General features: G+C 43.1%; 1 protein-coding gene across 3 annotated transcripts in view; it reads right to left on the bottom strand.

The window, feature by feature from the left end:
* Positions 1-14,258, bottom strand: part of LOC109984185 (nck-associated protein 5) — a 116,297-nt gene extending 102,039 nt beyond the window's left edge. The window contains exon 1 of one of the 3 annotated variants that reach the window (XM_020634222.3): positions 14,171-14,258. In XM_020634222.3, coding sequence (XP_020489878.3) covers positions 14,171-14,233 — 63 coding nt within the window. In that variant the 5' untranslated portion in view covers positions 14,234-14,258. Of the gene's footprint in view, positions 1-1,601; positions 1,878-14,170 lie in introns of those variants that run through there. The other 2 variants (XM_065951929.1, XM_065951927.1) reach the window with 2 other exon arrangements.
* Positions 14,259-15,284: the final 1,026 nt, after the last annotated feature.

Raw genomic sequence — 15,284 nt, 5'->3', positions numbered from 1 at the left:
ATCATGCACAGCGTTTTGCAACCCCCGTTTTGGATTTGAGTCGTATTTTCATTTGACTTCCAGTAAAAGAAACGTTAACAGGAAAGTGTTCCTTGTGGCCCCTGACAAGGTTTTATTTGATTTGAGGACCTGCAATAGAGGAATATGATGGACACAGCAGAACATGATCCAGAATGCCAATACTCCCCACCAGGATGCATCATAGCTGAGAAAGATGACTTAGCCCTGTTTCAGGCTGGAAAAAGGCTCAGTGGGTCAGTGTGTGAGCGGGATTTCTAAATGGAGCGGAGGGAGCGCGAGTGAAATAAGATGGAAAAATGCAATCATGCATCCCGGGCCTCTCAGCTCCTCGTGGTACGTCGGCCCCTCCGCCTCCTCCCCCTCCTCCACGAGCCATTAGTCACTATCCAGCTCCTGTTAATGTAATTAGATAAAGGATATATGGAGCCTCAGAGCTCGCCGGAGACATTTGTCTGCATAATTGCGTCCATGCGGTGGCAGAGGCTAAGAACCCCTGGATTTCCACAAAACACCTCTGGCTCAATAACTCAAGGAAGAAGCGAAGGGGAAGAAGGACGACACAGAGACATTTGGAGCGTTACAGAAAAGATAATCCCCTGAAAATAATCCTTTTCTTTATTTTTTTCATTTTTTTATCTCTTGCTGTTTCCAGGAGGACACAAATCACTTTTTCCAAGTCAATCCAATAAGACAAATCACTGAGGCTCCGTTATCTTATTCCCAAAAAACGACTCACAAGCTGCAATAAATAAAAGAGCCCAAGCAGCACTCTTAAACTAAGGTCATATTTTTAGATATGGCTCTTGCATCACATCAGACCGCTGCGCACACAGCACAACCGGTAATAAACCATTAACTGTCACGATCAATCCCCAGCACTTAGTTTGACTACGTGCAGATGGCGGGCAGGTCCCCATGATTCAGACCTTCTGGAGATGTATCCTTGACGCCAAACAAGCCGCATCTTTGCATGTCATTAGTGGCGGTAGCAGCTTGGCGGCTAGTGACCTACATATGGAACATGATAAGATCGGGACGCACCGCACACATAGTAAAGAAACCCCACGTTCCCATTCACCAGGGAGTGATGATAATACAAATTGGATGACCCAAGGAGTAAAGCAGCTCGTCAAAGATTGGACATCCCCAAAAAAAATCTTCTTAGGATGAGTTTTTTGACTGATCAATTCCTGATTTAATCCATGAAAATTACAAAATCTCATTATGAAACACAAGAAGAAGTTAAAATTTGACATGCAAAAGACCTGCAAACAAACTGAATTTCAACTTTCCATCAACCCCCTCCCCCACTTGCCCCACACCTCTAACCCAGGGCAATTCCTGTCTCCTATCTGGGGCATTAACGATGTAGGTGGTTGTGGATTTGGGCAGACCGGAGGGCAGGATGTTCGCCTGATTATCACCCAGTCAAAGACCTACTTCCAGTTCCAGACAGCCTGCCTCCTGCCCCAAATACCTTCCCCGGCGTACGGACGGGCTGGAGGGGATGAAAGGGGATTGGAGGAGGGTTTGGGAGTTGAGTTGGAGAGGAGGGAGATAAGGTTTGGACCAGGACTCACCGCCAGCAGCTCCAGCAGGGGAACGTTTCGGATCCTCCCGCACACCGACACGACACCGTGCTCCTCCAACTGGCTCATCCTGCCTCCCGCTTTCCCCTCGTTCTCTACTGCTCGCCTTCCTCTTCTTCCGCTTCGTTCCCCACTTCTGCCCCGGCTGCTTTGCTGGAGTCTCAGCTGCTGCCTGACACAGTGTGTGTGTTTGCTTTCGGCGGTGTGTCTGTGTGTGTGTGTGTGTGTGTTGGACTGATGATGCAGCAGGCAGCCGTGCAGCCTTGGCAGCCAAGTGCCTCGTCTGAATTCTTGTCTCTCCTCAGCAAGGCCACATCAGATCTAGTCAATATTTAACCAGCCAAGTCAGGTTGGATTAAATCACCTGGGCACGACCAAGTGTGGTTTGCTGCCTGGGAGAGCGCGAGAGTGTGTGTTTTGATGTGTTTATATGTAGAAAGAGAGTGGCTGGTATTTATGCATGCATGTAAAAGACATAAAACATGAACACACAGCAGTACAGCAATCACATTCAGACTCCTGGTCGGCTGCTTCTACGCCTTTCCGCAGCTCATGCTTTGGCCCAACGCTCACACTCGATGGCCCCTGAACAAGGCCCGTGGACCGGTGCAGCAACTCAGGAGATCTAAAGCAATGTAAAGGCGAACTTGGCAGTGAATATAGGATAGAATGTGTGTGTTCATGCGGCTGACTGGCAGCCAATGAAAGACATTCGCCTCAGGAGCGTTCTCCTCCTGTCTCACTGTGAGCGCAGAGCTTCAGTTTGACGTCAGATATGTCGGAGGTCTCATGATCTCTGGCAGGAAGAGAGCGGGTCTTGATCCAGCTGTCTATATTGGACGACTTACTTTTCGATTGGGGATGGCGGATAGAAGGAGGTTTTTCTTTGGGCAGCAACTTGCAATAAACAAGCTTGAAGTTTTGGTACTTTCGGAGCTTTTTCCAAACTTCGATCTCCAGAGTTGATTGCTTTTCATGGCCAAAAAGCAGTTTCACTGAATGGATAAGGCACTTTGCAACTATTTAGCCAAGTCTTCTCCAATAAGCTGATGAGGATCATGCAGCAGGACAGAAAGCTCCAGAACAGCTGCTAAACTGACCTTGTAGTTTTGAGGTTGGAAACAATATTTTAAACTGCTGATTTCAAGGTCACCATTGGACCTTTCAAAGCCAACCAAAACAAGGCCTGAAAGTGCTCAGAAAAAACATTCACATCTCCACTTGCTGAGGAAGATCATGTCATATTATCACAAGCTACAGAAAAGCAACACAACTGACCTTTTGGTTTAATGGTACTAACTTGACTGCTGTTTACAAATCAAGAATATGAGCTTGACAACCCTTCTGACCATGTTCTGAAGGAAGAGAATGAACTCAGATTGCAGGTTTTGTTTCATTCCCTTTGGTCTGGTCAAGCAGATTTCACAATAGATAATCACAGTTCTGTCTGTCAGACTTAGAGGCTGGTCTGGAGACATTGTCACATTTCTTTGAGTTTGAGGTAAACAAAGGCGTGGGGTTGCTAAATTTTGCCTCATTTGATTTATCATATGCCTTCTTTAAACACTTGTCAGAGTGGCTAGGACTCCCGTCTTTTAACCATTTGAGAACAAATCCAGTTCATTTTTGATTCAGCCCAAGCTAATGTTGAATGGATAGTTCCCAAACCTTCTGTGTGCCAAGAATGCATTAGGTAGTTTAACAGCGTCTATGTTCATCAAACCTGCCTTTGTGTTTAAGGTATGGTTGGATAAGTGCCGAACAGGTAAAGGCAGAACATCCCTTCAATTCATATTCCAATATTCAGTCATGCCAGAGCTCTATTGTTAATGCCTAACCAAGGATGGATGTGTAATCATCTGCTATTTCGGAATGCATTATTTTCATTTTTTTAAGTTTAATGACAAGGTGTTTCCCATTAAGTTAAACAAACAGAAATAATCAAGCTTTTCTTCTCATGCACATGCTGTAACAACATTTTTGTGTGGAAGAAACAAAACACAAACCCACTATCAAAAGAATACACAACTAACTTTCAGGGATTGCAGACAAAATCTGCCATCAATATCCAACAAAATCCATTTCTTGAGTTTCTGAGGTGCAACAAGGCATGAAGATTTTGCTCTTATATCTGTTTTTACTGGGAGTTCAGGTAGGTTTCTCTTAGAAGTAATAACATAGTTCACATTAGACCAAGAGAAAACTATTCCTTAGTAGATGGTTTCCAGATTTACTGGAAATCTTGCACCAAAACCGAACTGAACAAACGCAATAGAAAGACTCAAACTAAAAATAAGTTTTGTTGAAGATAATTCTTCCCCATTTTCAAAGCTGGAATCATGGGATATTGGGCTCAATTTCTTAAAATGACTCAAAATGTTTAGCAAAATACTTAGTGTCTCATAAAATACTTGTTGCAACTCTACTCAAAAGACCGATTATTTTCTGAAAGATGCACTTGAAAGACTTCCTTTCAGACCAGAGATTGCGGTTTCTACTCTGCCAATCCCACTGTAAAATCACCATATATTACAACCACTTTGACATAATGCATAGCAGCATGCCTGGAATATGATTGTTTTGCTCCCACTGACCTACATAAGTAGTGTTTAGCCCTGTAGAGAATTGAGCCTATGACCTGTGGCTATGACTGTGATTGATGGGACTTGAGTGGCAGGTGGTGCTCTTGCTCAGACGGAGATTACAAACTCAACAGTCAGCAGGCGCCTGGGCGAGCCTCGCTGAGGAATTTATGACATCAGACACACAGTAGCTTCACACCGGTCAGGTTGTGTGAAGCGGGCTGAGGTGATGCAGGTGTAAAAATCAGCGCCCTGCCCGGAAAGCATTCCAGCAGGTGAGTAATGGTTTTCCATCAAAAGCAGGTCCCGCCTGCTCATGAGAACTTTATTAAGTGGAAATTTACATTGGAATCTACTGTGCAAGACAATTGTTCCTTCACTTACAGTTTTAAGATGAATTGTTGGATTAACGCTAATGCCTCCAGTCACGTGGGCATTAAACCATTAGAGAAAAGCAATCAACCAGCCTATTCAGGAACTATAATGAAAAATATCTCCCTAAACTGAGCAAACATGCCTTCATAATAAAGACAGAGTTTTTAAAAAAGCATCTCCAAAAGGCTTCATTTGTCAGTGTTTGGGACACTAATGCCCATATAATGATTTTGCTCTGGAGACAATCAGAAAATTGAATCTAGGTCAGAATGACGGACTGATTTGGTAATACATCCAAAGCAAATGAGTTCCCCCATTTGTCAAAGTTTTAATTAGATAAATGTAAAAACAACATCAATATAATATAACAATTTAAAGGTAATAATTGAGGGTTTGGACAGCTGTACTTGGAGGTAGAAATGACTGAATGATTGGATCATTTGTTAAGTTATTTGCAAATTAAAGGGAGCTGAAATTCCAAAGTCGTTGTGTCAAGGAATTCAAGAATGTGCTGAGTGAAAATAAAACCATGTTCCAACCCCCGACCCTTTTAGATGTAACCTCCAACCCTCTAAAAACAAAGAGGTCACCAGGTGCGAGGAAGCACCGCTCCTCAATATGAACACCTGGTAGGAACTCGCCATACCAGCTGGACCAGTATGGGTGAGACAATCGCCCTGGAAGGCATCTATTTTGCCCCCATAATGAGGCTCAAAGTCCTCAGGCCAGAACACGTGTGGAAATAACCCTGCATTTAAACTCACTTTAAAGCACAAATCACACGCGCACAAACACACATTTAGCTGTCATCAATCAAACCTACAGCAAAACAAACAAGCAAGGCCTTGAGCACTTACAGGGCATCGTATATCAAATGTTAGTTTTCAAGTGGTTTCTGTATGTATTTACACAGCGGTGGAAGTTTATGTGGAAACATGTAAATACAACCAAGATTGGGCAACAAGGAATCCTGGGATCTTAGTGGAACTTCCCAGACCACCAACCCACAAAGTCCTACACAAAGAATGAAGCTGAGATCACACTTTAAGATTATGGAAGTCACAAAGAGAAGACGCCAACTATTTAGATGCCTCTACAGGCAATACGCAATAAACAACATCTACAATATCTCTTGAGGCTGTATGATGGGCAATGAGGTCATGGTTATTGTTGTGTCTAATGTGGAGCATATGTATGGATTATGTGCAATATATGTGGTCATGTTTAGTATTTGTAACTCGGTTTAGTCTACGGGAATACAAGTGAGGAGTCTAAAGGCTAAATGTATAAAAAACAAGCTCCAGTCAAGACAAATGAAAAAACTAAAATAGATAAGAATGAAATGTGACATCATATATAACTATTTTCCCTTTATCTTGGAGTTTTGAGTCCATTGTTTGACTTTTTTCTTCTCTGTGATGCCCATTTTGTAACCATAGTTACAAGAAGACTGAGAAATAAACTGAGAATGCAATGGAAGCCATCATGGGATCCATTGTTTTACCCCAAAACACAAAGCCACACAATCACTATGTGTGCCCGTGCTTCAAAAAACCCTCAAAGACAAACATTTTTATCAGTAAACCAAACAACAAGCCTGGTTCCCCCCACGTTTTCAGCTCTGGTGTGGCATGAAAGACTTCTCTCAGATCCCAGCAGAGGGTTTGGCTTTGAGCCTTATGAGGAGGATGTGATCACAGGCTGGCTTCTGTGCTGAAAAAAAACACAGGATGAGGCTCCTGCTTCTTCCACCTTCTGCCTCTCACACCCACACATGGTCCGCCAGGAGGCCATAGAGCGATCCTGTCCCACCCCAGCTGCAAGGTGAGGAGGTGGGCTTCCCTGGTGCAGACAGATGCAGCCCCTCCTCGTACACCAGGGTCCTAATCTGCACATCCAATCCTATTAGCCACCCTCTGCCAGTTTCGCCTTGTTCAAACCCAAACCTGCAGTGCCAACGCTGGATCCAAAGATGGCGCCTCATCTGCATACGATAAGCAAACATCCCTCGAGATAGAGATTCCACGCCAGGTGGACGGGGTTAACATCCAAAGATAAGCTCCGCTGGGCTCGGATCATGTAACGTTTTCTGTTGAGACAGGCCTCTGTGTCAACACAGTCAACCCAAACATAACTTTGTTTTCAGTGAGAAAGACGTCGAGTTTCACCAGCTTACTGTTGCAAATTGACATCAACAAATTGTACATTGATTTGTTCGACACTCATTTGTCCAAGGTTACTTGCGCTGCACAGTTGCGACTCCAAGTAGACAGGATGCAAATAAAAAAGAACAACATGCTACCGTTAAAGTAATTTGTAGGCTTCGAGCTCATAAAAAACGTGGCCTAACTACTACTTACAGTGCCAACCTAGAGCCAGTTCAATTAAATGATATCAAAATTGACTTAATTTCCATCCAATATGACCCTTTTATGTTGTTAGATAAGTATAAAACTGGCATTATCAAAGCCTCATTCTCAAGGACATTTATATTTACCCCTTATCTCCTTGTAATCAAGCTGAACAACAAATTTACTCTTAAACTGCTCGACTTTGTTATCTTGATAAACCTCCCTTTGAGTGAGCGGTGTAAAGTGTTTGATGCCGCGTGTAGATTACGCTGGCAGATAAAGAAAGGACTGTCTTTTTCCCTTTCTAGTCCCTGCAGACTTCGGGTCTCTCAAAAGGGCCTCTGTGTTCCAGGCACCGGGCTCTTTTTGAAGGCAACCACAGGGTGAATGGAGTTTGGGTGCAGAGCGAGGATGTTTGGGGAATGGCGCATGTGACTGGAACTGCACAAGGCCCCTTGTAAAAACTTTGATCTCCACTGTTTGATTGGAAGAAGAGCGACTGTAATTGGCCCCCCGACTCAAAGGGCACAAAGGACGGTCTCATTGGACGAGGGAGAATGCGGGTCCAATTAGAAGATCTGGCTCAGAGCTCACTGCCCTCACAACACAAAGTAAAAACCTTGATTAGTTGGAAAAGAACCAAAAGCTACTAGTTTTATTTCAATCCTGATAATTACAGGTATTTCATTGAGTGACATGCTGTAAAGAGTGTTTAAAATCCACCTAAGTTCTGCAGACAAATGTGAATTTATGCCCTCTCACATATCATTACTGAGGCATGAAATGTACACGCAACTTGTGGCATGGGTCAGAGATTTCAGCGCACATTAGCGCACATCAGTATTTCATTGGCAGGCAGAGGAGATGGTTCACATGCTAAGCTGACAATAAGCAGGTCAGTTGGAATGCTTGGCTCATTATCACCCAGAGCTAAATGTGGGATTCTCTCACTTTACTCCGCTGAAATGAATCTCAAAACTCACATCAAATTCCCGACAAATGGATCATTTTCTGGCTTTGACTGTTTCCACAATGCTTGTTCTAGAGAAAGCAGAAGGAGCATTTAACCGCCCTGCACTTGATGCTGAGAGCCATAAAATATTATATAATTACCCCTATAAAAAACAGACTAGGTATTAACAGGGAACTGCCAAATCTCATTACTTGGAGGTTGGAAAAACAGACGAGTGGCTCCTATCAAAACAGTCCCGACAATTATTAAACCAATTTAACAAGCGAATGGAGGCCACTTAGTCTTATCCATAGTGTGTGGTTGGATATAGGGGAAGCTGTTTAGTTTCTAGGGAACACTGTAATCACTCCTCATGGCTCTCTTAAGAGAGGAGACGGTTCCCATGAGAGGAGTAAAAGCTCCGCAAAGTCAGCAAGTGTCCCAGAGTTTGCTGGGTTCCCACACCCCGCGGCCCCGTGGCTACCCACGCGGTGAGCCCAGGTATGCGTGGTATGTCACCTGCACAGCGAGGGAGCTGACGGAGGCCTGGCTGGAGGCTGGTACACCCCCTGCTGAGGAACTTTATTTAAAAGATGAAGTGTGGCAGTGCTCTGGGGCAACAGCCTCAGGCCTGCACCAGAACCTCAAGAATCAAGATGACACACACCGAGCAGACACTGGTCCCTTTGACTTGAGAGTCCTGATCCGCATATGGCGTGAGAACGGGGGCCCACACTGACGCAGCACTGTCGGTGGATTTCTACTATATAATTATACTCAATTAGTTTGAGCTGCTCAGTAATAATATCAAACCTCTTCATTTGTCTCCCTGACGATGTGGGAGCCAATCAGATTAGACTGAGCTTTCTTTCCAATCCAGCTTCAGGGGCTGCTCCCCTGCTTGGTTTTATGTCTCTATTCTGCATTGTAATAAGCAGCAGTAATGATGTGCTGGAGGAGAAGAAGAAGAAGAAGGAGGAGGAAATCCAGTCTTAGCAAGCGGACTCCATGCTGGCTCACCATCTAATTCATTTGCACTTAAATTTAGCATAAACCAAACTAATTTGTCTGTTTTGGAGCATGTTCCTGGGACAATTTTATTGCCTTGCTTGGTCCAGTGAAACAAGTTGCAGCCTGTTGTAACAGCATGGCAGCAAATCAGTGTGTAAAAAAAAACTTTATACGAGGAGGAGGCTCGACAAAAGCCAGGGGGATTTAACTAAACCCTAACACACAGACAAACAGGAAAGCACTGCCACATGCTGTTTGTGAGATAGAACTCACAACAACACGGCGAGTGTTTAATCAGCAATGTGGAGCACTTGATTATTAACCCTCCCCTGCAGAGTGGATCCAATTTAGCCTTTTGTTATCAATTATCTCTGAGTATGATTGCACCGCTGCACACATTATAAATGTTGGCAAGGAAAAGAGTGGGGAAGATGAAAACTAAGGAGTCGCTCTCACTGATTTTGGCATCCTTTGGTTGGATGAGCAGTACTTCACAGTTTGAGGAAATGCATTCTTTTATAATAAAATACAATATTTTATCACAGTGTTATTAGTCATTTTTGTTGACGATTCAAAGATATCATAAAGTCCCTCTAAGCTTTGCACTGGTCCATCTGTGAGTCACCTAACATTGTCTATTCAGAAGATAAACAGGAATTGTACTTCCAAAAGAACAGAGGGCCCAAAATAGCTTCTGAAAGTTCTCTTGCTTGTACCACCTAAACACATGTTCCCAGCATTTATGACATAACCCAAATGTTGGTTGTCATGACTCCACTGGCTTACAAACCCATACTACAGTTTGCATAAAGATGCATCCAAAACATAGGGATGAAAAGGTACTAAGAGAAACAGTCAACTGATTTTGCAGCACAGATCGGTAGATTACCCTCTAAAACATTGTTCAGTGTCTCTCCTGTTAAGCAATAGTTATCAATAGAAATGTTAACTGAAACCTCTCTAACCGCTTCTACTCTAAAGCACAGACCCCTGACAGAGTGTCTGCCATGACCTAGTTAAAGCTGGCTGGCAGCAGCTAGCAACAGCTCACAGACCGTCCACGGCCATCAGGCTCACCGTGCGCGTCCCTGCATGACGAGGAGCGTCTCATCTGCGTGCAACATCAAATGATAAAAATAAATAGAGGCATAGAATCAACCCAGCAACACTGCTGTTATGTAATGTAAATGGTGCCCCAGTTACTTGCGCTGTATCTGATGCTAGTCTGGGCTACGTAACCTGATGCAGATTGTTGAACCCAACCTTTTTCCTGTTACACTGTGTAGAAAGGCAGCAATAAAAAGCAGATAAGGATGACCAAGACTACACGTCATTGAGGGCACTTTAGATACATCAAACACTGAATGTTTACGACGGTATGAAGCTAATTATGTATCTGATTGAAGCCGGGAGCTCAGAGCAGCTTCTCAGTGAACACCCAGGATTATTCCCTTAAACCTAGCCTGCATACATTAAGAAACATATGTTGGCCCAATACATTATGCATATGTAAAGTAGTGGTCATGACTGACATTCAAGCCCCATGTTCACCATATTAGTCGATTGATAGGAGCTTTGTATGAAGCCAGGCCATGCAATCCATTCAAAGAAGGGCAGACATAAATATTTTACCTGGTGTGCGGCTGACATATGGTATTTTGTTTGGAGGTTTGTGTGCTAGTGTGAACTGGAAATCTGTCAGAGGCATCCCCAGTGGACGTTTACTCTTCAGTTCATCATCCTTACAGGCCGTAAGAGGCCTTAAAATGTGTGAAAGCAACAAAACAAGGTTGACCGCTTCCTGGATGAGGGTAATCTGCCGTAAAAAAAAAAAAAAATGATGACAACCGTGCAACAAAATGAAATTAGCACCACTATGTTGAAACACTACATCAGTTATAGGGTCATGAGTCCAGGTCATACACTGTGTTATGTAAAGTGTATTGTTAGCAACATGCCTTTCTGAAAAAACCCTGGAGCTGCCTATTTGAAGTCGATGACTCAAATAATCTGTGGTCAAGATCCTGAGTTAACATGCAGTATGTAACTCAAATACTGTATGCACTTTGGTTTTGTCCTTTTACGCTGACGTATGAAGCGGTGAGCAGAAGTGCCTTAATATTTGACAGACAATGCTAGTGGAAAGTCTGGAAAATGTCTTACACGTGTCATTAGGCTGACTAAATTCTGACTTGGTACAGCTCTTATCAACTCGGACAACCGGGTGGGACTGATTTGCAGGTGACACTTAGGGAAACCCCGAACATGAACATGCGCTCATGCCTTTCGTCTGACGGAATGAAAGAATCCGCCTCTTGTGTTTTCTCAGATGCCTGAAAAAATAAATCTATCTGAGGCTCATATCCTCCCAGGAAAAGGAGTGTTTACAGGGCTCAGTGGGTTTATCTGTGCCAGTGTCAGCCGGGCCACAAAAGGGCCTGAGACATCATGTCCCATTATCAGCACTGGAAGGATGAAGACCCACATTTATATAGGGACAAACCCAGTGGCCCTGGTGGAATGGTGGAAATTAAGTTTATAAGATGCATGGGAAATAACCATGGATAAAACAGAATGTCCTTAATCGGACAAATTTTAAAGCATCTGGTAAATAATATCAAATCCCCATTGTGTAGAAGATTATTTCTGTATTATTGATTTAGGGTGAATTAAAAGATATACAGTAATAAATGCTCATTTGGATTAAATAACAACCCTTTAGTCTATATTTCCAGTCTTGATAGCAAGAAACATGAACTCAACTGGGTCACTAACTTTTCCTACAACTTTTGGAACAAATTTGCTGCACCAATAGAGAAGCAGCTTGTACTTTTCATGGTTGTTCGTGCCACGGACTAAAATCTGCACACTGCCACCAGATCTATGCTGGACCTTTCCCAAAATGCTCTGGGCTTCCTCGTGTCCCACTATTAAAAAAAAAAAAAGACAAAAAAAAAAAAAAAACAGCCCCCTTATGCCCCTGCCGCCGCGAGTGAACATAAATCATTGAAGGAGGAAAGAGTGTGGATGGAAAGAGAAAGTCAGACACAAGTATGGAGTTAGGTAAAGGTACAAGAGCAGACAAAGGGCACAAAGAAATAAGTGCACAACAGAGAGAAAGACGCAGAAAGAAAGAGAGAAAAAAGGAAAGCACAGGGGGTATATGCATGCATGGATAGTCCAGTGGACAAATATGAGCATGTTGAATCACAAGCCCATATCACAAATATGACCTAGTTTCCCTCTAACAGTAAATCAGGTCGCGGTGTATCCAATTAAAACAATTAAAGCCACAGTAAATCTCATATCAAGCAATAACTAATAATGATAGTGATATGATGGTGTCGGAAAGCCTTTGATGAATCACACAGCGTCAGATAAGAAACAACAAACACAGCCACATCACAAAGCACACCACCATCCACTGTGTCAGGAAGGAACACATTCACAAAGCTAAAACCAGTTTTGCTAAATTAAACATTATGCAGACGACACTGTCTTCTCTCGCCAAAAGTGTCACTCCAGTCCTCCTTCTGGATTCACTCTCATGTCGACGTTTGAGAAATAAATGATGGACAGACTTAAAGACTACTCAAAAAAATCAATGATTTTTTAAATAAGTAGATACATTATTAATGTTCTGTGGATTTTCGGATGCATATTTATGATTAAGCGTCTTGTTTAACATCAAGAAAGTCAGTGATATGCTACATTTTAGTTGTTTGTATTTAGACTTTGAGTGCACTAGAAGCAGAAATGACTCTAATATGCAGGATTGTTTTCAGAATCCAGGCATCAAATGGATCCTTAATATAAAAAAATGTAGTTTCTCCAAGGATCTATGGCAGACACAAGATAGGGAGATGTGTCAACAGATCTTTAACATACATAATTCTTGTTTGTTTCTACATATATTTTCATTTATTTTCTTTTAATCCAACTACTTACTAAAGAAATTACTCCAGAAGTAGATTTCTGCACATATTTGTCCAGTACTTGGTATATATTGCACTTTCAGGTGTCCCTGGAGGAAAGGGGAACTTAGTATGGTAACATGCCTTTTTAGGAGAAACGGCCATGGACTTGTGCGTGGAAAGTGAATATTTGGAAAAAGAGACAGGACTGTTTATGGGTTGAGGTTTTTTGACATTAAATTGTACAAAAAGGAAATCTGGCCTAATGCAAACATTACTGCTGGATATAAAGATGTCCAGGAGCTACAGTATGGGAAAAACAGATCCTTACATCAAAGCAGCACTTTTAGTTTCCCTTTGTCAGCAGTGGGTTCAGATAGGTCAGCAGAAACCCATAAAGTCAGCCAGGTCAAGTCAATAAAGTATGTTGACATCATTCGGCTACTTTAAAGCCTCATCGTGATCAACAAATTGCACCATAAACAGCAAAATGCAGCTTTAACTGTTTGTTTCTTATCAGTTTTATAGCATCTGAGAATAAGCTTTGAAGAAGAACTCCCTTCGAATTAGTCGCACTGTATGACTGCTCTATTTATCCATTTCATCTGCAGCAAATGTGCCCCTGATGACTAAAGCATTCCCTGCACCAAAATGCTATTTAAAGACTGTTAATTTGTTTTTTCCTGTGCAGTGACTGTACTGTATGCACCGAGGGGGAATTAAGCTTCTTCTCCGCCGCGCAGACACAACACAGCGTCGTGCTATATGGCTGCACTTGACATTCCAAAGAGGCACTTGCTGGCAGATTCACCTTCAGTTAACCCTGAGCCAAAACAAGTTTCCACTCCTGTGATTCGCAAGAACCGCGCGGAATAACAGATAAGCCTGTCAGTCAACCGGCGGCCACAATGACTGAGTCTCCCAAACAGTCATGGGAGGCTTTTTTTCCTCCCCTCCCTGCTGCTTGACACATGGATGCGTATGTGCTGGAATTTTACTCTCAGGGCATGTGTGACATTTCTTTTCTTTACTGATTGATGGACTAAAAAAAAGCAGTATACAGTTTGATCACAAGAGGTTATCTATCTGCTTTAAAATACTCAATATGAGATACAGTTTCTGGATAAAAAATAGTTCAGAACACAGGAATTGAAGCATCAAAATACACAATATGTCCCTTTTTGGATGTAGATGAATAGCAGCAAGATATTAACACAAGTAACTTCACTACCACATAAAGATTCCCAAGCATTTCCAACTGGAGACAAAGTCCGTAGAGTAGCAACAGACAATGAAGACCCAATTAGGGCATTCCACAATGTTTCCGGTCTAAGCGACCATCGAAGAGATAAACATGTGTTGGGGATTGACTTACCGGCACGCTGCTGTCAAGTGACAGTCTCTTAAACTGCTCTCTCCTCTCCAGGTGTCTGCTCATGCTTCCTCTGCCCTGCAGCGATCCACACACCTGGGAAGCCCTGGAGGGAGAGAAAAGGGGGAGGAGTTGAGAGAAAGTCAACAAAGGATAGCGATATCCGGTAGGTCACGTTTCAGCTGTTACAAAAGGGCTTTCACCTTTTACAAGAGACCAAAGTCCAAATTGAGAGTTAGCAGCAGTTTTTCTCCTCATGACGCGACTTTGTACTTTTCTTCCAGTTTCTATTCCTTCCCCTGAAATTCGAGCTTGACATGACTCTGGTATCACAGAGCTCCAGTCCACATCTCACCCAGGCTTCCCGCCCTCCGACCCTACCCCAAAACCCCTTCAGCTTCAGCCTCTTTTTGTTTTTCTAGGCCTCTCCAAACAGCGCTGGGAACCAGTCCGACCTGGCCTGGCTGAGGCCACAGCAGAAGATAAACACTTTACTTCACGCATACTACTCCCTTACAAATGAGCCGGGGCTTTTTACGCTCACTGTTGTGGTGCACAGAGTAAGCTCACAACTTCCTCACTGGTGTGGACAGGGTCAAAGGTCGGCTGATGGACGCCTTCAGGGTGTGAGACACCGTCGCCCTGACGCGACCTGTGATGCCGTGAGCATGAGTGTGTGGATACATCCTGGGTGGGTATTACGTAACAAAGACAGAGACAACATACAAGACTCACAGCTTGTGATCATGGGAGACTAAAGTGGGCGGGGCAGGCAACAAAACAGGAGGGAAACACAAAAAGGGCAAGAACTTGTGAAATAAACCAAAAGGACGAAACTCAACACACAACACAAGTTAAGATTACACTTATATTATGCATAATTGGTAGTTCCTAACAAACGTCCCAGACACACTACAATAGGTCACGATGCCATGTGATGCACTTTATTTCCTCCTGAGGGCTGAAGGTCCACTGATGTGAGAACCTTACTTCTGCACATTTTTGCTCAGTTCAGAATGAGGCCAAATTGTCTGCGTCCCACTTTTTCAGGTCAGTTTTATTTCCTCGCCACACAAACCTACTTATGCAACCAAACTTCCCCAAAGAGCCTGTATTT

Source organism: Labrus bergylta, chromosome 24 (genome assembly GCF_963930695.1).
Source record: "Labrus bergylta chromosome 24, fLabBer1.1, whole genome shotgun sequence".
NCBI classification, from domain to species: domain Eukaryota; kingdom Metazoa; phylum Chordata; class Actinopteri; order Labriformes; family Labridae; genus Labrus; species Labrus bergylta.
Note: the sequence above shows the minus strand (reverse complement) of the source record. Positions and strands in the feature narration are given on the sequence as shown.